Here is a 24111-nt window from a genome sequence, read left to right on the forward strand (position 1 = left end):
CTTTCGTTGTTTGCTGCTGCTGAATTTGATGTTGTTGTTTTTGTTGTTGTAGTCGATTCTTGTTGTAAGTATTGTGGCAACTTAATTGACTAACGGTAGCTAACTACGACATTAAGAGGAGAGAGTTAAGAATCCAGCAAAAACTTATCAACTAAATTGCTTAAGTGCTTTATTTTTAGCATTTCAGTTGTATATAATATATATATATATTGAGGAGTTTTACTTTTGTTGTTTGGCTTTTCAATATTATATATATAAATATATTATGTTTTTAGGCATTTTGTTGCTCGAAACTCTTGACAGCAAATTTACCAGAATTTCAGATTAAATTGCGTTCAAATCAAATACATTCCTAACCATTATTGATTATTGAATTTAGTGCCATTTGTTGTTGTTGTTGTTGCAGTGTTTGTTGTCCTGGATTGGCCTTTTGTTGTTGTTGCTGCTGCTTCTGTTGTTGTTGCAGTTGCCGTTGTTGTTGCTGCTTCTCTGCTGCTCATTTTCAAAAACGATTTCAATTAAAACATAACTAAATTCTAATGTAGAACAATATCTTTAAACATATTATGATCGAAGCATTATTTAAGTAAGCAGTATTCTCGCTCGCTCGCTAATTATTCTCATTTTGCTTGTATTTTGCATGTATTTTCTTCTTCTCATCTTCTTCTTGTTCTTTGTTTTTAAATTTATGACTTTTTCTTTGTTATTTGTTATGTCCTCAACATTTACGCTTTTTTCTTTTTCTTTTCCTTTTTTGTTGTATTATTATTATAATTATTTATATTTGCTTTGTTTTGCATCTTGTGTGTGTGTGTGGGTTTTGCCAGTTAATAAATTGTTTAATTAATTCGCTATTGAAGAGAGCTTTTGGGATACTCCATTCACAGTCTTTGATTTAAGGACATCATTTTCATATGAAAAGACAGTTTCCTTGCCGTTTTCGACGACACTGCAAAAAGAGTAGAAGAAACTAGATGAAAATATTTCTTAAATGAAAATTAAATCATAAATACTTAAAAATTTATGTTTTGGAAAGTTTTCTCCATGTCCAAAAATAAAATTAATATTTTTATTGACCTACCGTTTGGTCATCAATTTTTTGCCATTGACAAATACCGTTGAGGTCGATGTACGCTTAACCGCTGGCGTCTGGTGTCCACCTGCGGAGACGGTATTGCTGGCGGAGAAGGTAGTGAAGCCGCCGGGTGGCAGAAAACAGTCCATCATCTGGTAGTTGAACATGGGCGCACCAAACGGACTCGCCATCTTATGCTGATGATGATGGTGATGTCGAGCAGCTCCATGACCATTCTGGCCAGCATGATGACGTCGACTGCTGCTCGTGCTGCTCGTGGCCCCATTCGACGCCGAATAGCCATTGGCATCTGCAAGATTTAACAAGATTTATTTAAATGTTACATGGTTATAGATAGATATACAGATACTACAGTAATCGCTGAAAGCTGTTTTCAGTTGAGGCCTTATTTATTTAATATAATATTCATGTGTAGTAAATTTTGTAAGCAGAAGAATTTTGTATACCAAAAAGATGAGATTCAAAATGGAATTTAGAATTCCGCTAACATTTCGAGAAGCGACCACTGTATAAAGTTTTGAGAAGTCGTCATACCTCTGAAGAAGTCGGCAAACGGCGAGTTGCCGCCAAAGAATTCGCGGAAGACTTCCTCGGGCGGCCGGAACACAAACGGAAATCCGCCCATTATATCAAAGTCATCGAAGTCATGCGTCGTATAATGATAGCCCGAATGCGTCCGGGTCTGGCCGCGATCGCCCAGCCCATCCTTGCCGTACTCATCGTAAATGCGCCGTTTCTTCTCTGTAAAAAAAAAACAAATATTGAAAGGGGGATTCACCAAAATTCAAATTATTAATCTTCTTTTTGTTAGTAGTCCAGCAAAAAAAACGTTGGCGGAGCGAGCGATTAGACAAGGCCCAAACAAATGATGATCTCTGATGATGATGTTGAAAATGTGTCTTTCGGTTTTAGTTGCTGCTTATGCAAAAAACAAGAGTAACACAAACACAAAAAACGCGCCAAGGTTGTGAGTTCAGCGACATAACAGCAAAAACAAAACTCTCGTAACAAAAACAACAATGGCATCATAACCTCAAAAAGAAAGAAACGAAACTGAAAACTGGCAAACCAAAAAACAAAAAAAAAAGAAGAATGCTCCTCTCTTTGGGAGGGTTTACCAAAGAGTTTGTGAAACGGTGTGCCTTCGAACAAGTTGCGGAAGGTGAACGCCTGATAGCGATTCCCTCGCCTATCGCTGCCGCCACTACTATAGCTGGGATAATAATGATGACGATCACGATCACGATCGCGATCATAATCACGATAGTCAAAGTCACGACTCTTGTACGATGATCCCGTTGTGGCACCACTGCCACCGCTGCTGCGATAACGCGAATAGCTGCTGCTGCCGCTGCTCGCCGATGTTTTATGCAGCGTTGCCCTTGCATCATAGATGCGTCGTTTGCGCGCTAAATACACCAACAACAAATAATAATCGTAATAATAATGGATCCCTTACCATACAAAGCTGTGGGGAGGGGGAGTGGGGAACTTATGGGCAACACTGTTTATAGCGGTGCACTTACCATCGCATAGCACTTCGTAGGCCTCGGAGAGCTCACGAAAACGTTTATTTGCCTCGTCCAAATTGTCCGGATTCTTGTCTGGATGCCATTTGAGTGCTAATTTTCGATAGCTAAAAAATAAAAATGCAAGTTATTAGAGCGCAAAGAAATGGAAGAAAGAGGTCAGCCCCTCTCACTGGAATGAGCATGCCAAAATAGTCATTCCAGTGTTTAGCTCGTAATCAGTATTCCAATAAGAACCTCATTCCACTTGCAATACTTACGCCTTTTTTACTTCACCGTCGGTTGCAGTGCGTGGCACATCCAATACTTTATAATAGTCCACCATTTTGTTGCTGTGTGTGTGTGTTACTTAATAACTGTTATATTTGTTGTTCTTGTTTGTTATTGCCTGTTTTCAATTGCAATAGAATCGCTTCTCGTTCCACTATCTTCTCAAGCGCAACTGCAAAGACAACAATAAAGACAAAACAGAGAAATTAGTATAAGAGATAATAAGAAGAATAGCAGCAGCAGCAGAACACAACAAAATACCGTTGCAAAAACAGCAAATTTGGCAACAAAAAAAAATAGAAAAATTTGACTGTGAATATACTTTTTAGATTTTCTGTATAACTTGCTCTTATTTTTGGCAGTTATTGTTAAAAGGCAAGCCAATGCCTACTGGCTGGCTTCAGGGCAGGCTTAAGATCAGCATAAATCCCAAAAAAAAGAAACAAAAGCAAAGCCAGCGCGATATTTGCTTTAATTTCATTTTCTTGTTTTACATTTTGTACCACATTTCGAGTTCAATGTCGTACGAAAACCTCATTCTCCTTCTCGCTCATTATGAGCCGCCGCATTCGCCCACACACAGCAACAGAGAGACACACAAAGAGAGGGAGACATGCAAAGAGAGAGACCCACAGCATTGCTTAGGCAAGCACACAGGCAAGGCAGGGAGAGCGCCGCTAAAGGTGGACGGACGGCGCATGTGTAGGGCGTTCAGCCGGCAATGCCAGCAGCGACGCTGACTGCGACGTCTGCGATGTCGTTCCACAAGCGCGTGTGTAAAAATTTTATTTCATTGTGTTTGCTTTGGTGCTTTTTTTTTTTAGCGTTTGGCTTTTGGCGCCCATCTTCGCCCCATTGTTTTTCACACACACATTTTTCGTGCAAAACACTCGCTAATTTTATTTAATTTGTGTTTGTTGTTGTTTGGTTCGTTGTCATGCAGCCCCCTTGACACAATTTTTTTTTGTTTTTTATTTGCTTCTCTTATTTTATCAAATAAAATTACAACGGCAATGCACTTATCTCAGTTGTTGTTGTTATTGTTGGCTAATCTGTGTCAATTGTTGTTGTTGTTGCCACATGTTGCCAACGAAAGTGTGCTACAAATCAGGCCCGCAGCTAAATGACAAACATTATTATGCGACTGACCCAAAACCTGAGTGAATAAATTGTTGTTGCTGCCAAAGTTTAAATAACTTGTTGTTGTTATTTGTGTGGGTTGCTTTGAGGAGTTCTTATTGGGCGTTTGTGTGCGTGTGTGTGTGTGTGTCTGTTTGCTTTGCTCTTAAAATTAGTTGGCATTTTTATTTTATTCAATTCTTTTTTTGTCTAATTTATGACTTTGGGTGCTGCGTGTGCGTTCGTCGGCTATTATAAAATTTATTGAATTTAATAAATTCCACGCACTTACGACAGCCAAATTACTTAACTAAATCCACATGACATTTGCTACATCTATCTCTATCTCTGTTTAATTTTGTGGGAACGAAATGGAAAATGGAACGAAGCACACCTGACTGCTAATCATTCACAGTGGGTTAACCAGAATATTTATGAGTGTGCCATTAAGTTAATGCTGTAATTATTTTTGAGGTGACTGGCTACAAAAGGGCAAACCGTATAAAAAATCAAATAAGGCATGAATAGTGTTTGCCATTTAATTTAATTATTTATGCAACGACCTTAAGCAGATTAAAAACAAACAATAATGTTAACAGTAAACTTAACAGCGATTTGACAGTTCCTTAATGTTAATGTTTAACAGTTTGTTTCCCCACTTTTATAGCATACTTTTGTGCTATAAAAAGGACACTCAATAAATTAAACTTTATTTCCTTGTTATTTTATCTATTATTTACTTGCATATGTAAATAAATATGAGGAAATTTGCTCTTTTATCAGAATATTATTTACAGTTCCATTTAAATGATGCATATAAACAATTGCACAATATTTATTAAGCTTATCTTTACAGAGCATGCAAAAACAAGCTGCTGAATCATTAATAAACAATTGTGGTACAACAAAATTATACGATATTTAAGCCAATGTGTCACAAGCTGAAGTAAAGTACAAATTTTATCTGACGCAAGACAAACATAAGAAATTATACTGGAAAAAAAGGACAGGAAGTTCAAAGGTCAGGTTCCACCGAGATTTGAACTCGGATCGCTGGATTCAGAGTCCAGAGTGCTAACCATTACACCATGGAACCAACTTGGCCAGCTTGGCAAAAGTGGCTCATATGAAACAGAGAGCCACCCACTGCGCATGCTGCGCTCTTTTCTTGTGGCATGCAACAGCTTGTTTGTCCATGGCGTCAACAGCTGAGAGAGAGCCAAATTCGACAGGCAAAAGAAGGTCGCGAGTTCAAAGCCAGTCCAAGTTACATCAAAGTTTGACCCACAACAAATTGTGCTTATCTCACAATAATTGTTTGTTGCTTTTATTTTCAATCTTAAATATATTTCTATATATATATATACATGTACACTGCTCAAGGTCACAGCACATGCCACGCCTGCTTTGCATTTAAACGCCTCTTGAATAAGTTGTCAGAAAACTGTTCAAATGAGGCTTGCTCAATGCATATACATATAATATAAAACAAGAAAGTGCAAATAGTTCTCAATCAAGCCGCAGCTTAAATACCCTTCTTGCAGTAGTTGTTTGCAAAAATGTTGATAATTTATTAAGCATATTATAAGCAGCATAATATAACTTACAACACTCGTATTTTCAATTAAACTATCTGGGAAAATTCAAGAGAAATCATCTGGCATCTTATACTTTATAAATCTGACATTGTGGTAAATAAAAGAGTTGTTCATAGAAGAAGTCAACTTCCGACTAATTATTCCTATTAGATATAGGCATATAGGCATATATAGCACCCTATAATTAACCATATTGGCCAAATTTGGATTGGATATCTTGGTAAAGAACAAAGTAAAAAAAAACCGATCTGGCCAGGTCCAATATAACTACAATTAATTCATGGTATATATCCCAAGTTTCATAAAGATAACTTTAAAGCTGTGTCAGATTTCAGTCAGTTATCAAGATAGTGATGTTAATCAGGTATTTAAATATATTTAATGGCATCAAAGATGTTCCCTTGTACACCCTTACAATGTTCACAACAAATTTGTAACACCCTCTCTGCCAGCGTATAAAACATATTATCGCTTATGTATGTATATATATATATATATATACATACATATATAACTATGTATAAATATATACAAACTAGCCGACTAGCTGCTACATTTATATAACAAACGTATAGCTATATAAATATATATGTATATATATATGTATATAAATATATATGTATATATAATGTCTATATACCTGTTGACATATTCGGCAAATTCTAGGTCGTAGGTGTAGGAACTTGTAGCATTGTCTAAAAGCAGCAAATGACGACAACGACGACGACGACAACGTTCAAATTGAATCGTTTGCTATTTGTTGCTGTTGTTGTTGTTGCTGTTGGCCAGCAGACTAGCCGCATGACACACTAGTCTCGCCGGGAGAGGGGTTTCCTCCCCACCCCTACCATCACCATCATCATCATCATCGCTTGCCACTGACGTCTGAAGATAGAACTGTTGCTGCTGCTTCTGCCTGCTGCTGTTGAGTTGAATTTCACAGCTGTGGCTGCTGACTCAAATCACAGCCAAATATCGCTGGCGGCTATAACGCATCAATCCGAGTCCACCACTTGCTTCAATTTTTTTAGTTGCTTGTGGGCGGGGTGCGACAACATTTAAGGCATTTTTATTGTTTGTTTCTGTGCTCGCTTAGACGGCAAGGCAACAACATTGCGAGGAACAGCAGCAGCAACAATTAATTTTAATACCCTTTACAAAACAGATCTAAGAATAAGCAGTTAATCTATCGATAAGAGAAATTTGAATCATAAACTATAAAAAAAAACACGGCGTCCAAATGGGTTTCTTTGTTTCCTTAATCCCAAAAGTTTTTCTTTCATTTTACGGAAGGAAGTGAGGCAGACTATTTTTGATTTGGCAATGCTTTGTTGATCGATTGTTATCTTCACTTATCTATATATGTAAAGCTTTGCTTATCAGCAGTTAAGTTCAGTAATCGATTCTTAATCTTCCATTCAATGGAATGAGGTGCAACAAGGACTAATTTTGATATCATATCTATATGCAGCAGTTATCTTCAATAATCGATTGTTAATCTGTGGAAAGGACTAATTTTTATGTGGCAATGCTTTGCTGATCGAGAATCACATTTCATTATCGATAGCTATCTGTACGTAAAACTTCAACTGACAGCTGTTATCTTCTGTAAATCTCTAATAAATATCTTTCTTTTACATAAGCTGACATTTGTGCTTGGGCTTAACTTTCCAGCCAAAGCTATTGGAAATTCACCACAGACTCCAGTTAGGGTATCGAGAAAATGTTGGCTGCGCTTGCCTGATGCTGCCTACGCAATTGGTTGGTGGGCATCAAACCTGAAATCGCTCCAAAAATTATGTATGTGGTTGCTTTGCTTGTTGCTCGCTGTTAGTTGTTGTTGTTGCTTGTGGCTTGCAGAGTTGTTGCTTATGCAAATTACATCACCGCCAACGGCGACAGCAGCATCAATCGATAATCGATAGATAAATGACTCTGGAGACAGACAGCGCAGACTTTGATATAAAGCTTGGCGTTTTTCTCTTTCATTTTTCACACTTTCCATTTTATATTTGTTGGTTAGTTGCAGCAAGTTTGTTTGTTTATCGACTGTGGTTGTTGTTGTTGCTCGTACGCACTCAATTAATGCGTAATTGTGTCGCTGCATTGATAAAGCAAAAATAAAAAAAATAACCAACAAACAAGCAGCAAGCGAGAAATAACAAACATGACACGACACAATCAGCAATCAGCTGCTGCTGCTGTCTGTGTAACAATAATAAAAGCGATACAAGAAGAAGCAGAAAAAGAGGAGGTGGCAACAACAACAACAACAGTTGGTTGCGTGTTAATTACATGCACTGCGTGCTGAGCCACTTTGCTGATTGATTTTCTTCGTCTCACTGTTTGTTGTCGTTACTGTTACTTATTTTGTTGTTGCTCATTTTGCCATAACCTACTTCTTGTGCAAATGCAATATCAATATACACAAACACACACACACGCACATAATGAAAACTGATAGACAACGTAAAGCAAAACGCGCGATAAGGAAACGTTGCGCATTTACAAATACATGCACACACACACACACACACGCACACATATGTATGGGGGCGCCAAAGAAAAGTCACGCAAGCAAAAGCAAACGCAGCAACAGTTAAGTGAATGTGAGAGAGAGACAAGGAAAGAGGAATGGGAGAAAACGGTTGTGGGAGGGAGTAGAAAAGACAATTCACACTTCTTGCACGAAAACAGCTGAGAGGGGAATGGGATGAGATGGAATGGGAGAGAGAGCCGATGTGGGGGGTTTGAAAAACTTACGTTTCTTCTTGCACAAAGGGGATTAGCTGATAGACAGGGAGAGAGAGGCTGTGGGGGGATTTAGAAAACACAACTCACACTTTATGCACTAACACTGCTGATAGAGATAGGAGGAATTGAAGAGAGAGAGCGGGGTGGGGTAATTAAAAAGCACAACTCACACTTTATGCATTAACGTTGCTTGCAATTGTCGATATTGTTGTCGTTGTCGTATTTATTAATGATATTATTATTATTTCTAGTGTTCTTGTTGTTGTCGCTGTTTGTTGCACAAACATTATAAACAAAACGAAAATGAGCAGCAGCAACAACAAATCAAAAGGCGACGCGAACTGACAAATAAAACGCGCACGTCCGCGTCAATGAATCGTTTAGAACTGAACGCAGCACTCAAGCAGCTGACAGCGTTGCCATATACGTGTGTGGGGGAGAGAGCGCCTGAGAGAGAGAAAGTTCCAAGAGCGTTGCCGGCTACGCTGATTAGTGTGTGCTCATTGCTGTTGTTGTTGTTGCCTGATGCGTGCGTACCTGGGTTGAAACCGGAAGCTATTACGCGCATTCTTGCAAATTTTGCAGCGTATTTATCGTGTGCGAGTGAGCGAGAGAGAGAGAGAGATGTGTAAGCTTTGCTTATCAGCAAACTTGATGACTCTTAAGAGATCAGTCAGTTTCGTGTTTTTGATATACTACTGGTTTTTACCCCTCCATTTCTGCTGCGATATCAAATTGTGAATCATAGACGATTTCAGCGGAAATTTGCTATTAGCCATAATACATACTAACTGGCTTTTGGCAAAAGCACACACAAAACATATTGTATTAATCGATTATAAATTCAATTCATTTAAATGAATATATAAGTGTAATTTTTATAGTTAGGGAGCGAAAGAGAGGCACGGAGACGGCTGGCGGCAGAGCGCAACCGAAATGTTAAGGCAACCAATTTGAATATTTAATTTTAGCACTCGCAACCAGAAAGCTATTTTTTTTATCTTTTTCTTTCTTATTTATTATTTTTTGGGTGAGGTGCGCGAGAGATTAAGAGGGAAAGCAGGCAGCGGAGGGCAGCAACCGCTCGGCGAGTCGTTGACGCCGTCGTACAGTGGTGCAAGTTACAGCAAACAGATCCTGAACTTTTAAATTAGGTATGCGAGCATATTTAAATTGTTTTTTTATTGCAGATATATTGAGAAAACATCTTTAAGTTTATTTCGGCAAGGCTCTTCAGTTTTTTAATTATTATTTTTCTTTCTACTGTATATTTACAATCATGACCTGCCTCATTTCATGCCCATATTGTTTGCATTAAGCTCACGTACCACTGTGCCAAGTTAACAGCAGGTGGTGATGATGATGATATTATTTGCCCAATGAAAATTTTGTGCAAAATTTGCAGTGTATAAATTGTACACTTTATGTACATAACAGAATGTAGGCGTGATTACGCCTGTGTGTGTGTGTATGCTTGTATGCGACTATTTTTAGTATTGCGGAAAATTGAAAATATATTAAAAGAAAATATAAATATATATATCCACATTAAATACATATAAGAGCCAAGCGAGAGCATGCTCGCAGGCTAGGCTATATCGATGGATAGATACCCATTAAACAAATTCTAGGTAATTAAAAGAAAATTACTAAATTGGCTTTTGTTTATTATACAAATATTTAATAGACATTGATGAATGTTAAGTCTTGCACATCCGAAAAGCAATTTTGTACAGGGTATAAGACAAATCGAGGAATGGATAAGCAAAATTGAGCGCCATCAATGTTGCGGGAGAAATAACAGCAACAATCAAACTAACGGCACTCACCTCAATACAAGCAAAGTTTTTTTTTTTTTCTGGCGAGTGAAACAGCCGGAATTGGAACAACGGTAAGTGGCAACAATTACAAAAGAGTGCAGAAGCCTAAAATAACACAAATTAATGCCACACAAAGCAACACAAATTGCAATGGAAAGTGGAATACACCTCTCTTCCCTCCCTCCCCACGTTCTCCCGTCCGTTGCATAAAAAAGAGAGCCAAAGAAAAAAAGCAAAAAAAAAAAATGGTAAGCACAAATGTGGAAAAGCGCCAAATTGCACAATCTAACGAAAGCAGCAGCAAACACAATGAGTGCAATGCCATCAAGAGCAAGCATAATAATAGTACTACTAATAATAATAATAATAGTGGTAATAGTCAAGATAAACCACATGGGGAGTTAGTAGTGGGGAGAGGGAGAGACCTAGAAATAGACACGTGGGCGTGGGAATGTATCTATTTCTGTGTGATATGGAAAACCAAAAGATAAATACAAAATAGTCCATGTATGTAGCTCTTTTTTTCTGCCTTATTTTCTTCTTTTTTTTTGCTGCCTGTAAAAGTTACAACAACAACAAATGCTGATTCATCGCGCTTGTAAGCAGCTGGCGATTGCCACAATATACATATATATATATATGTATATGTATGTGTGTCTATGTTCCGTTTTGGAATTGTTTGGAACTTTTGTAATAATAGCATATCTAAGCACTCCTATCTCTAAGCGGGGGGTTCCTCTATTATGCTGATGGGTGGGAGGTATGTTTGCGGGGGGGAGAACAGTTGTGCACTGTTTCTAATCAACTCGCCGCAGAGCATTTCAGTTCAGTTGAGTTGAGTTGAGTTTCAGCATTTCGGCGCATAAATTAAATCAATTCAATGTAAATTTCGAAATGTTGTCTGTGTAATTTTTGTGTGGTTTTTTTCGTTCTCTTTTTTTTTGTAAATGTTCTTCTGGGTTGGGTCTACATGGCGAGAAACATTTAAAGCTGAAAACGTAATTCTAGCTTCATATTCATGTTCAAATTATATGGTTAAAAATTGCCTGAAGAGACGGCCAAAATTTTCCATTCCCATATAACTTCGCCAAAAGTGATTGGATATTGAAAAACCATAGCTTGACCTGTAGATTAAGATTACACTTTATTACATACCCCCAAAAAAAGTTTGTGGGAACATTTAAATTTGAATGAAGTTCAGTTACGAAATGAGCACAAAACTTCAAATTACTTTAAATAGGTACAAAGCTTATCTGAAATTCGACTTGACTTGACATAAGTATCTTAAATCAATTTTTGACATCTTAAATGCAAAGGCACCAAACTAGTTGAAATTTCCGACCGACCAGATCTTTTCGCTCAGTGTATTTGTGTTATGCTGCGGTCATGATGGGGCGGGGAGTGGGAGATTGCCTGCGGCATTACACTGGGGATTTAGCCGAGCTTTTCAATGGCATTAAAAGTGACACGCCCTGATTAAGGGCAGTTGTCAGTTGTCCATTGGCTTTGTCATCAGACAATGCAACCAGCACGGCTTTTGTAGCTTAACATTTTCAAATGCATTGCTATTTGAAAGCTTCAGATAAAAACTCTATGCTTAAGCTGAGTTGAGTAAGAAACCAGTGATTCTTTGTTGAGTGTTGCGCACACATAAATCACGCCACTCTAATCAAAGGAGTTACTCAATTCATTGATTAATTATATGCTGCTGTGACTGTTTAATTAATTTTTGTGTAGACAATTCAAACTAAAAGCTATAAGCTTCCAAGAAATTTCAGCGCTTTTTTTTATCTTCATCTGCAGTTGATAAATGATTTTGGACTGGGGCGAAGTTCAAGCATAAGTTTTTTTATGTTTGCTCTCTCTCTCTCTCTCTGTCTGTGTTGTCTCTGATCTAATCTAATCAAGGTTGGCGAAAGGGAGGTTTGTGCGGGTGTAATGATGACGATGCCGAGTTGAGAGAGTCATGCACCCATAAATCCTAAAAATAAAATATAATAAAACGAACAAAATACAGCCAAGAACTAAATAAGGCAAAGTCAGCTTTGTCAGCCAAGATGTGAGTCGGTTATGTGTGGCGGTCACATAAAAATCTACCCACCATCAATCGCACAACAAGCAATGCGATCATAAAACCTGTAGCTTAAAGATCAACCCGTAACTCAGTCACTCAGTCTGTCAGCCAGTCAGGCGGCTGATGATCTCAATGAAGACATTTTTTATTGCGTTTTCTGATTTGTGAAATCGTTACCAGTAACTAAAATGAAAAAAAAGACACAAAACTCTTTTTCCTTGCAGCGCACTCTCTCAATAAATCTGCCAGGCGCTGACGTTCACGATCACGATATCATCGCTAAGACTACTGTGTGGACAGCGCCACACCACTAGACTGACTGGCCAGCAGCGTCATCATCTTTGTTGTTGTGGTGCTGGTGGCACAACGTATCCGCATCTAGATCAGCTCCAATCCAAACCAATCCAAACCACTCAACTCAACCCGACTCGACTCGAATCCGGCCCCAGGCTGAGCATGCACAATAAGCGTTTAGAAAAGAAGTCAAGCGCTGTTGCACTCTTTGTTTTATGTTTGTTGGCTGTCGCTATTGTTGTTGTTATTGTTGTTTTGGTAACATTCACTACTACTGTTTGCAGGCACATACCCCACTTTATAGTGGACGGGGTATATTAGCTGCACACTATGTGCTTAAGTATTTTCTCTGTGTTTGCTACGCTAGATACGATTAATAAACCCATTAAAAATGGGTAAAAGGATAAAGTGAAGTTGTGTCAAGGCAAGTAAAAGACAGAGGGAATCTTGTACGACCCCGTACTCATCAAAATACTATATGTACAGACATAATATTATTATAGTCTATATTCGTTATTTGTCCTTATGGATAAGATCTGTCCTTTTGAACAAGCTAACATCAGCAAGATTGCTAGGGTAAGCTAGGGTCGAGCTCAGTCGACAAGCGCATTTCGACTGGTTTATCACATTTCAAGTTTTGTTCGTAATTACAGGGTATACACACACTGTATGCTCAAATGTATCTCTGCTGTCATTGTGTGCAGCCGCTTGTTGCATTGACAATGAAGTTATTAAAGCGCCGAGCTGGACAACAAACCGCAAAACTCCACAACTCCAACTAGACATTTGGGCAACATGTGATTAGTTGTTAAAAAAAAACTTCATCATGACCAGAAAACCGCTCGTCAAACAACCAAATTATTCGTGTGCACTATAAACTATAAGCAACAACTACATAAATCAGTGGCAAGCCAACAGATTTTTAGAGGCGAAAGTAGTCAATGTTTATCCATTCATCTGTTTTTTTTTTGTTGTGGCCAGCTCTATAAAAAAGGTTCAAGTTAGCAGCACCATTTGTAGCACGTACTTCGGCTGTGGGTTAAATATCATCTCATTTCTATCTAGATAGTGGTAGCAACATAATTTCCCAATTAGATAAACCACAAACACTAAAAAAAGAATGAAAAAGAAAAAAAAAACGGTTGGCTCATAAAAAATACAAGACGCTGACAGCCGTGTTAATGTCTAAAGAGGCGGAAGGGGAGGACAGAGTCGGGGAGTTTGGCAATTTGATATGTTGAAAGAGTCCAAAGAACAAGTGTAGTGGAAAACCACAGCGACAAAAAAAAGAAGCAAAAAGCAGCTAGTCTCCAGCGGGCTTTATAATAGCCGTGAGATAGCAGAACCCAAAGCTAAAGATAATAAATCATCAGCTATTCTTTTTGTCGTTTAACTTTAGTTACTAAAAGTTACCTTAAAGTCTTGTAAGGGTATTGGAAAACTTACATTGAAAACATGCGAGTACTCATATTTCTCATATGAGCTCTCGAGGTCTTATAAAGTCATCTAAAGGTACGAATAGGGGAAGTTGAAAACCTTCATTGAAAAAAGAGATATTTCAAACATATTTGATTTTATTGTTTCGGGTTTGCGACCTCAAAGTCTTGGAAGAGTACTTGGAGTAATAATAAATGATTTTATTAAATAAATAGATAACTGAGACTAGTCTTTATAGTCTCAGAGTTCGGCTTCTTTCAACAGATAGCCTCGGCTGATTATATGTATATATATACTATATGGGGTCGTAATTTCTTTCTTCTAAGGATGGGAAATTCGAAGAATTTAGGTTTGCAGAAAATTAACCATTTTAGCGGCCACCTTTGTACACTTTTTGATGGACCTTTCACTCACATTTCAGTCAACCCATCCATCGTCTGGGTGCACATTGTACAAATGATTTCAACTGGCAGTCAACTACCACAACTAACATTTTTGGGGTCAACTAGGCAAGCGCGCAGGCGTCGACTTGCGACTTGACTTCTCTCAGCTTGTTGCTCAGCCAATCAGCAACGTGTTTTTGTTGCTGCTGCTGCTGTTGTTGGCTTGGTCAGTAGCTTGGTCAGTTCAGCATCTGACTCGGCGTCTGAACTTTTTGCCCGCTCACGCGCAACAGCAGAAAAAGAAGAAAAAATAATAGAAGTAGCGAAGTAAAAAAAAAATGACAAGCCATAAGGTGAGCTGTGTTTTTTATTACTTCACATTTTGTGTGTTTTTCCTCATTTGTTTGCTAGAAGTGGTGGTAATTATTATAAATAGTCACGATTAGGCCTATAAAGCAAAATGAAAGTTGAACAGGCTCGCCCGCTCACTGAAAAGTGAGTGATCAATTTCAATGTTCAACAAGTTTTCTCAAGAAGAAAACGAACTCCATTTTCAAAGCAATTAGTTTAATTGAATGAAGCAGCAGTCATAAAAAAAGAAAAACAAAAGCCAAAAAGAGCATTAAAAAGGCGATGATGATGATGATGTTGGTTGAATGGCGGTAATAAATGTAGTATAATTGAAAAGTAATTGCATGTCGCGCGATCGCAAAAAAAGAAGTAATAATAACAGAGGTAATTATAAAGTAATGACTAAAACGAACAATTTACAATTTGCAATGTTCGTTCGCACGTCAAGGCAACAAGAGAGTATTGAAAGTGTTTGCAGCACTGTCATTTGTCTTATTGCAGCGCAGCCAGTGTTGGTAAGTGCTATTTAACGAAAGTACTTAAGCTAATTGCATTCGCTTCGTTGTGTTTCATTTCCATTTGTATCTCGGCACACGCGCACCTCTCGCCTTGAATGAAATATGCGATAAAAGCCAAAACCAGAAACTTCATGTCTCTCTCTGTCTCCCTCTAACCTCAACTCCTTTGTGCTGCTCGTTCGCGACATTGGACATGACACAATGATAAAAGATTTGGCAAACATACAAAAGAAACACAACGAAAAAAAAAACAGCAAAAAACTTCAAATGACTTGCAAATTGTATCGAAAACACAGAGAGGAGCGGCGCAGGGCAAAGAGCGACGCTAAAGAGTTAAATATTTAGGATTGGCAAATTAAATAAATAGCTTAACAAGAACAATGGGCAAAGCATAAGCAAAGCATATTTAATCATGCACGTTTTGGGTAAAGAAGAACCTATTCAGTGGAATATTTATTTTAATTTAATTAATGTCTAGTCGTCTAGCTTGTAGATAATATTATTATATATATGTATCGAAGACCTTTACAGCAAACTGGACTTAGTCAGAAATCACATTCACATCTATTCTTAAGTGTGGAGCTCACATTTAACAATCGAGTTTTGCAATTTGAGGTTTCATTTGCGTAATTGCAACTGGTTTTCATCTAATTACATTAGCTAATTAAACAGTTATAATACATAAGCGAGACTATCAGCCAATTTTGCTAATGAGACCAGAGATTGAGAGAGGGGGAGAATAGTCAGAGACTAGAGACCCTTGAAATATGAATTCACTCAAGTTGCAATGCTAAATGATATATGATTATTATGGATTTAGACTGCAATTCTAGCATTTCTTTCAAGATTAAATCACTCAAGTGTGGTAAAATTTCAGTGACATCATCAAACCGTTTGTGCACACTTCACTTTTTTTTTATGAATAATGTGGAAATATTCGTGTTTTATGGTTTCTTGGAAAACGAACCCGTTTTCTTGGTTAAGAAATAAGACCCAATTTGAAGCTCAAGTCTGAAACTCTTTCTACTTAAAAGCTTACGCGTTTGCTGTGCCCTTTTAAAAAACTGGCAAAGCTCACAATGGTTTCATTATTGAAACCTGGCGCTTCATGTAACGCCCATTAATAATTTACATAGTGTATCCAATCCGATTAATAAATTCAATTCAAGAGTTAAGACACGTGTAATACATAACCGTAGGCAATCTTTAACGGACTTTCTCACAATATACCCGTGGAGAAAACTTAAACCCTACCTTACAGAGATGAACTGACTGAGTGCCCCGTCATAAAAGTGTTTTGGCTGCGGCGCGTATAGATGGAAGACAAGTGCCTTGCTCATTAGAGTTGGAACCGGTTCATTTAAATAGCTAAGCCCGAGCAGACGCAATGATGATTGATTCATCACTAAATTAAATTAAATTTACAAGTTTTTCACTGCATTAGCAGCACAAAAAACAGTTGTAACGGTAAAGGCAGGAACACATCTGACTCGTTTCGGACAGAGGGGGAGAGGAGGCATGCATGTTATGAATCCACAGTTTCAATGACGCTGACAACTCAACAATTTTTATATGCGTTTCAAGTGCAGAGCCGGGAGCGAAGATTCATTCAATTTATCTTACACGAGCAACATAAAAATATGAGAAAAAAACCACCGACCACGATAACCGGAGCCCCAAAGATAAAAAATACTCGTTTTGATAATTAATAAAAAATCATGAGTAGAGTTGAGGAGACGAGGGAAAAGTGCAGGTGGAGGGGAGGGGAGTGGAAGTAATCATCAATGGTCAAACAGAAAATGACGATCCAAAATGGATAAAGCAATTGAGTTAGGCAGTAGTCGCAGATACAATGGCCCGGCAATCAAGATATTTACTTTGGATTTCACTTTAAGCTACACTTGATGATGATACGGTAAAAAGTAACTACTTTTTATACAAAAGCCGTCTCTACTGACAAATTGCAAGCGGATGCGCTTTAGATGAGTACTTAAAAGTAAGTATTAAATGTGTATACACATATTTCAACAAGGAAATAAAGCTGATGAAGACAAATGCATGTATAATATTAGATCTGATGGTTGAGTAAAAAAACGATTAGCTATTAAAAGGCTAATCTGATGTTCAAAATATATGTATATAAAATGTAATTATACATGAAAGTAGCTATTAAATAGTTGACATATTTGGATAAATGACGCAAGAAATATATAAATGCATCTAAATATACATTTTTTGATATGCATTCTAATTTTAAATATGTATTAACACTATGAAAATGTAGCTTGTTTGTAAATGCAACCAGAACTATGTACAATATCCCATATGGTCTAGTGGCTAGGATATCTGGCTTTCACCCAGAAGGCCCGGGTTCGATTCCCGGTATGGGAATATCTTTTTTAATCATTTATTTTAAGTAAGCTTTCGCATTAGTTCTCAATAACATTGAACATTATTTACAAATCCCATATCTTGTAAAGGTTATAACCCTCGGATCGAGCAACCTTTGTCTATTTGCTTGCCTCAAAGGCACCATAAAATTATTCTTTAGCTATTATCTTAATGAGCCAAGCTATCATGCTCGCCGACCTTTAAAGTCCAATCATTGCCCTGGAGCGAAAGTGAACTTCAATGAACCCTATTTATGGTTAGAGTGAAGTGTTTAAGTGCACCCCGTCGTTTTACACACAACACAACACGTAGACAACAACCCAATTAGCATGCTAACTTCTCCTCTACAGGCTCGTAGGCAGACAATCAATCCATTAAAAATACTCACGCACTTCGCTTCTTCTTCGTTTAGTCGACGTCTCCGATTTCGACTTCGACTTTGACTTTAACTGCGATTGTGGGTCCAAAACTGTTTGACTTGTCGTGAGGTGCAGCAGCAAGCTAGAAACGTGTACATTTCATTTCGACAGGCAACAATTTTTATTTTTCTTTCGTGAATACCCTGCACGCATGTCAATAGAGGGTGTGTATATATACAAAAAATAATAATAGGTATTTTAGTTGGGAAAACTACTTTAACAGGTTTTGAAATGAGAAATACCTCCAAATACTCTTCAAGTATTCGAAACTTAACCTCCATTATCAGGTTTTTAACTGAAGTATACCGTGAATTAATCTTCAATCAATCTTCATTTAGTCAAGGCCAACTTTCAGTGAAGAAAATAGATATTTGAGATGAGAAACCTACTTAAACAGATAATATTTATATTGCAATATAGCAAAAATAAGTATTTGAACGAGGTAGTTTACGAATTTCTTAATTTTCTTCAGTTTTATGAGTAGTTTCTAGAGGGTATCTTGTAGTTAAGAACCTTCAACAAAAACAGTGTATCGTAGTTTATTTTTATGGGACTATTGAGTATTGAGCTGTTGCCGTTACCATAGTAGTTTTCTCCTCAGCCATTTAGCATGGCAATCAGACAACAACTACCCAAGCCTAGTACTCCCCACCACCACTCCCCCTTAGGCAAAAGCCCGCCCACCCCTCTGGGGGAAATAATACACGCGGGTCATGCATGGCCTGCAGTTGAAATTGTCGTACACACCTCTTTGCCTTTTGTTTGCGCAGACAAACAGAGAAATATATATACGAAAAAAAAAATTCAAAAGTGCAAAACGTTTTCACTCATTTCATTTTCATGTTCGTGAAAAACCACATATGAAAAGACTGGGCAGACCAAGACGAGACACGCCCACTGTCTGTCCCCAAGAAGGGCCCGCACTCAAAGTCAAAGGCCGTTGACACAGTTTTTTTTTTTTTTTTTTTTTGTTTTTAGTGACTTGCGTGCCTTGAATCCGGACTCTGGTCAAGAGCAGACGACAGACGACACGACACATGTGGCGAGGAGATACATCTGCCAGACTTGCGGGTAGAAAGTGGAGTCGTCGCCAAGACGCATGACCAATAAATAAATTGAAATATTTACGCTTTAAGCAAAAGAATCGAACGAATAAATGAAACGAGCGAAGCGAACGAAAAAACGCGCCAACCGGTCTGGGAGTCTTTCCAAGACTCAAGACTGCATCTGAGTTTTTGTGTGTCTGTGGGTTAAAAAAAAAACCATTCCGCATCCCTATAATCGACATCAGCTGCAGCTGTGTGACCCACTCCCAGTTTGTGCAGCAGCCAGCATCGAATGCGAATTTATATTGCAAACGCGGCCAAACTGCGCCAAAAACTATCTGCGCACATTTATCGCCAGTTTTAGACAGTTTGACGGCGTCGTAGTTGCTCTAGCGCCTGCTTAGGCTAACCCAAAATAATAATGCAAAAAAAATATACATATACAACAAAAATAAATTGAAATTTCACCTCCGGTCACACGCTTCAGAAGTCACAGTAACCATGCCAATAGCGAGCGGGCGGAAAAATGAAAAGCTCTTTTTTTTGCAGCGAAAACTGCACAGCTAACTTCGTTTTGGTAATTAAGCGCTTGCGCTTGTGGCACTTCAAATTGATTGGAGCCCGACATGGAGCGGTACGCAATGGAATTGAAACGGAGCTTTGGCTATGGAAAGTGCATTTGTAGGTAATTAATCGCATGGGCCCAAGGCATATTAAATTGATTGGTGTCCGTGGTGAAAACGAGACGGCTGCATTCCTGCTTGCTGTTAATAAATTGCATTGGAAATGAAACAGAGAGGTTAAAAGTTCCCTGCTTGGAGCGGTACGCAGTGAAATTGAAACGGAGGTTTACTAAGGAAAGTGCATTTGTGGGTAATTAAGCGATTGCGCCAAAGGCATATCAAATTGATTAGAGTCCGTGGTGAAATCGAAACGGATGCCATTCCAAATGGCACTGTACATGAAACACCAATGTTAAAGTAATTATATAGCACAAATTGGTTTTACTCTGACTTTAGCTACGCAGTGGAAATGGAAAAAAAGAGTATTGTTGGGGAAAGTGCATTGTAACTTAGGCACATTTACTATATTGAAGTTCAAAATACGCCTAAGGAAATGGTTTGGCTGCTGATTAGGCGCCCTTGAGCATAGCACTAAAAAAGAAATATTAAAAAATGGAAACGAGACGGCGCACATCAAACGTGGTTGTAGTGGTGACGACTGCGCCTGCCTGTAGGACGACTGCGAATGAAATTCAAACCAAAAGCAAAACAAACAAAAGCTTTACACAAACAAATACATTTGCTTTGACGGCGACGGCGCAGCAGCTAGCAAACAAAAAACAAAATTTTAATATGCAGTCAGCATAGCTAGAAGAGAGCGAGGGTGATGGCAGCTGTTTGCTGTTGTTGTAGTTGCTCTTTTGTTCTTCAACTCAACTGGTTTAACAAAAAAAAGCAACAAAACGCAACCCGTGTTAGCGTTGGCGTTAAAAATGAGGAACAAAAAAGAAAGAAAAAAAAAACAGCTGAATGTTTCTTTATTGTTGTTGCTCTCGTCGATGATTCTCGGGGCTTGGCTTTCTTTGACTGTTGCCTAGCACTATAAAAATGTTAATTTGTATGCTGTGCCTGGGTTTTTGTTGTTGTTGTTGCTGTTTTATTCTCTTTGCGTCTTGCTCAATCGTATTTCGTCTCACACGCGCTTCTAATGTCTGTCCGTTTGCTGTCTGAGATGATGATGTTGATGTTGATGATGGCATACAAAATAAAAGCCAAATCCAAAAGACAAACAAAGTTTCAATTGCTGCGAAAGTGGCAGGCATCAAAAAGTGGGCGGTCTAACACCAACAACATCAACTGCTGCAACAACTACAAAAGGCCCTGATTGCCACGCTTTTGATGAATTAACCGTTTTATTACTATTTTTCTTCTTTTTTTTCAGCTGGAAATTGAGTTGCAGCTGCTGGTAAAAAAAAAGCAAAAGCAAAAACAAGCAAAGGTTCATTGAGCCGGATCATGAGTGGCGGCAATTTTCAGCTGATATTCATTAAAAAAGAACACAAAAAAAAACCCACTTCAATATAAAGTAGGCCTCAAGCCGAGGAGGGGTCAACAATAAGTGGACAACAAGATTTTTGACTCTGTGTTGAGGAAACGTTTCAAGAGTCACCAAAAATTAGCTGATTAATGATGCATTAATCAAGAAGAAGACCCCTTAAAAGTACAAGTGCAAGTAATCAAAATGACAAGAAATTAATTGCAATAAAAATATACATAAATCCTTAACAATGATTTCCCATACCGGGAATTGAACCCGGGCCTTCCGGGTGAGAGCCGGATATCCTAACCACTAGACAATATGGGATATTGAATACTTCTTCCATTTTTAAGGCCACGTAGAATCTTTAGGACTTGATCTATTTATGTGATCATTTTTAAGTGGGTGCGTCTATTTAAAGAGTCTATATTGGAAACACATCTAGATATTATCATTTATTTGGCAATTACATAATCCCATATGGTCTAGTGGCTAGGATATCTGGCTTTCACCCAGAAGGCCCGGGTTCGATTCCCGGTATGGGAAGTAACTTTTTATATATATTTTAAGAAAATAATAGAATGACTTACAAATTTGGAAAGCTGTGAATATCAATTCCATTTAAATCAAGTTGATTCCTTATTAGATTAGCTCGAAAGCAAACAACTAGTCAGCCCATTAATATACCTATTAAACAACGTGATTATCACTTTAACTTTAGACCAAGTTCCTTTTTGTGTTTTTTTTTGCCCAAAACGAAATTGATCTCATTTGGGTGCTTAATCTTAATGTTGACTAATCTAAACACAAGTACAAAATGCTTAGAAATTGACCAATTTAGCAGCGAAAGAGCAGAAAAAGGGTAAATAAACAAGAAAAACAACAAATGCAATGCTATTATTTTTATTGGTTATATTTGTTGGCATAGTGTTGGTTAATGCATAAGCGCCACGCAAAAGAAACAAGCACGAAACAAAAATAAACATTTTTTGTTGTTGCTTTTTCTTCTTCGTTGTCATTGTTTTTTACGGTTGTTGTTGTTGTTATAGTTATGGCCAACAACAAGAAAAACCGTTTGGTTAACAACGGCCAAAGCTAAAGAGTCGAGTACTTAACTATTGTTAAAATGAAAATTAGCCATGCTCATTGTTGCAACACACAGCAACAACAACACGAGGCACAAACGTGTGGCAAGCAGCAACAACAGCAACATCAGTGGACAGACAATGCCTTGACTGAGTTTTTTTTTTTCTTTTCTTAATACGAAAATTGCTTTTTCATTGTTGCAGCAATCGTTGTTATTGTTGTTGCTAACTGACAATTTGATTGCCTGTTTTTTTGTGTGTATTTTTGTTGGCAAACGGAAAAATCAATTTGATTTTTAATTACGGCAAATTTGAGACAAAACAAATTGCGGGCTACGCCAAATAAGGCAAATTAACGAAAAAAAATAGCAAAAACAACAAGTTCATTTATTTGAGTCACAAACCCGTATAACGGTACACACGCAGCTGACGCAGCAGCAGCTGGAAGGAAGTATATCAAAAAGGAGACAGCAGCAACAACAACAACAAATTGAACAGTGCAATGAACCGTTACACAATTACCATTACGTGTGTGTGTTTGTGCGAGCGGGCACACAATACACACACACTTTCGATTATTGAACACTTGTCAAATAAATAATAATACAAAAAAAATAAAAAAATAAGCATTTTGACAGATTGCCCGAGCGCCATTTTTAATTCATTCTTAATTTTGCTTTCGCTTACCTTCTTTTTCCAGTGGTGAATTCTCCACTCGTTCTTATTGTTGTTGTTGTTTCAAATGCAGCAGCTTTGCAAAAGCTTCCTCCTTGAATATTAGTATGATAAAGAGAAAATAAACAAGGCGTCAAATGTAAATTTGTATTACAAAAAATCGCTTTAAGCCAGATAACACGAAAATAAAAAAAACTAGCGAGCGAGCTGCTTGTTGACGGAAACGTTTGACGACGGCGACAAAAACTAACTCCTGGCGCGACAACAACACCAATAAAAGCAGCAGCAACAACAACAAACAATTTTGCTTTTTTATTGATTTTTATGCGATGTGCAACAATTAATGAAAAATCGAAAAGCACGCGCAAAACGAGATGCGGCCGCTTGAAGCTGCTGTCGCTGTTTATTGTATTATTGCTTCACCTTTGCAATTATTATTTTGCGCGAATTTTTATAAGAATAAACACAAAAGAATTTCGCACACTCGACACACACACACACATACGCGCTGTTCAATGTCAACTCGCTTTCAGCAACTTCTTGTTTGTATTTTTTTTATTATTTCTTATTTTTTGGCATTCACATTTTTGCAAGCACGTAACAGAAATTATGAATATTCTTGTATTTTTTGTTGTTGGTCGTAATTACCAGCGAAGCACGCTGCACTTTGCAGAACAGAATGAGTTTTTTTGTTGGTTTAACAAGCGCGGATAGCGCGTTTTAATGCCAAAAATGCCAAGACTCGCAAACAACGACGAACCATGCGCAAGAAAAACGAAAAGAAGACTGAAAGACTGAAAGAAGCAAAAAAAATGGGCAAGCTATGTCGAAGGTATCGATATATCGGCGTTGTGGGTGCGTAATCGATATGTCGAGTTAACAGCTGTTAACTCTAGTACAATTACAGTGGTAGGCAGCTCGAACGAACACAACTGTTGTGCAGCCGTTGCGCGCTTAACATTTTGAAATTCAAATCAAATCCATCCATTATAAACCTTAAATAAAAAAGCGTTTGATTTCTTGTGATTATTTTGTAGTTGTGCTAGTTATTTTTATTCATAATTATTTTTTTGTTATTAAATACTTTTACTTTGTTTTTTGGAGCAATAACATTGGCAAATGCAAACAAATTCAACTACGGGAATAACGCGATTTACTCATCGTCGTAAGGAAAGGGGGCGGGACAGGGGGCGTTTGTTTACTAATTATGTA

General features: G+C 37.8%; 1 protein-coding gene and 4 non-coding genes across 9 annotated transcripts; 2 read left to right on the top strand and 3 right to left on the bottom strand.

The window, feature by feature from the left end:
- Positions 1-144: 144 nt before the first annotated feature.
- LOC6569018 (dnaJ homolog subfamily B member 6-B) lies at positions 145-23687 on the bottom strand. 5 transcript variants are annotated; one of them, XM_032741031.1, is made up of 8 exons: positions 23548-23687; positions 22912-22993; positions 2886-3067; positions 2623-2732; positions 2215-2505; positions 1631-1837; positions 1082-1385; positions 145-949 (listed from the first exon to the last, which is right to left on the bottom strand). In XM_032741031.1, exons 3-8 carry the CDS (start codon positions 2948-2950, stop codon positions 844-846), a joined length of 1083 nt encoding a protein of 360 aa, XP_032596922.1. In that variant the 5' UTR covers positions 2951-3067; positions 22912-22993; positions 23548-23687; the 3' UTR covers positions 145-843. The 5 variants fall into 5 exon arrangements, with proteins under 5 accessions (XP_032596922.1, XP_032596923.1, XP_001995159.1 ...); XM_032741032.1 differs by lacking the exon at positions 2215-2505; XM_001995123.2 differs by lacking the exons at positions 22912-22993; positions 23548-23687 and adding an exon at positions 8537-8754.
- On the bottom strand, positions 5039-5110 carry Trnaq-cug. The gene has a single exon. It is a non-coding gene; the product is annotated as a tRNA-Gln (tRNA).
- On the top strand, positions 17563-17634 carry Trnae-uuc. Its single transcript has one exon. It is a non-coding gene; the product is annotated as a tRNA-Glu (tRNA).
- Positions 21395-21466, bottom strand: Trnae-cuc. The gene has a single exon. It is a non-coding gene; the product is annotated as a tRNA-Glu (tRNA).
- Trnae-uuc lies at positions 21614-21685 on the top strand. The gene has a single exon. It is a non-coding gene; the product is annotated as a tRNA-Glu (tRNA).
- Positions 23688-24111: the final 424 nt, after the last annotated feature.

This window comes from Drosophila grimshawi, unplaced genomic scaffold (assembly GCF_018153295.1).
Source record: "Drosophila grimshawi isolate 15287-2541.00 unplaced genomic scaffold, ASM1815329v1 contig_1367, whole genome shotgun sequence".
In the NCBI taxonomy this organism is placed as follows: domain Eukaryota; kingdom Metazoa; phylum Arthropoda; class Insecta; order Diptera; family Drosophilidae; genus Drosophila; species Drosophila grimshawi.

Excerpts from the sequence above, each read along its gene's own strand:
- LOC6569018 (XM_032741031.1), bottom strand. The coding sequence starts at position 2,950 with ATGGTGGACTATTATAAAGTATTGGATGTGCCACGCACTGCAACCGAC. Across the intron at positions 2,733-2,885 it reads GACGGTGAAGTAAAAAAGGC|CTATCGAAAATTAGCACTCA; the intron begins GTAAGTATTGCA and ends TTTATTTTTTAG. Across the intron at positions 1,838-2,214 it reads ACCGTTTCACAAACTCTTTG|AGAAGAAACGGCGCATTTAC; the intron begins GTAAACCCTCCC and ends TTTTTTTTACAG.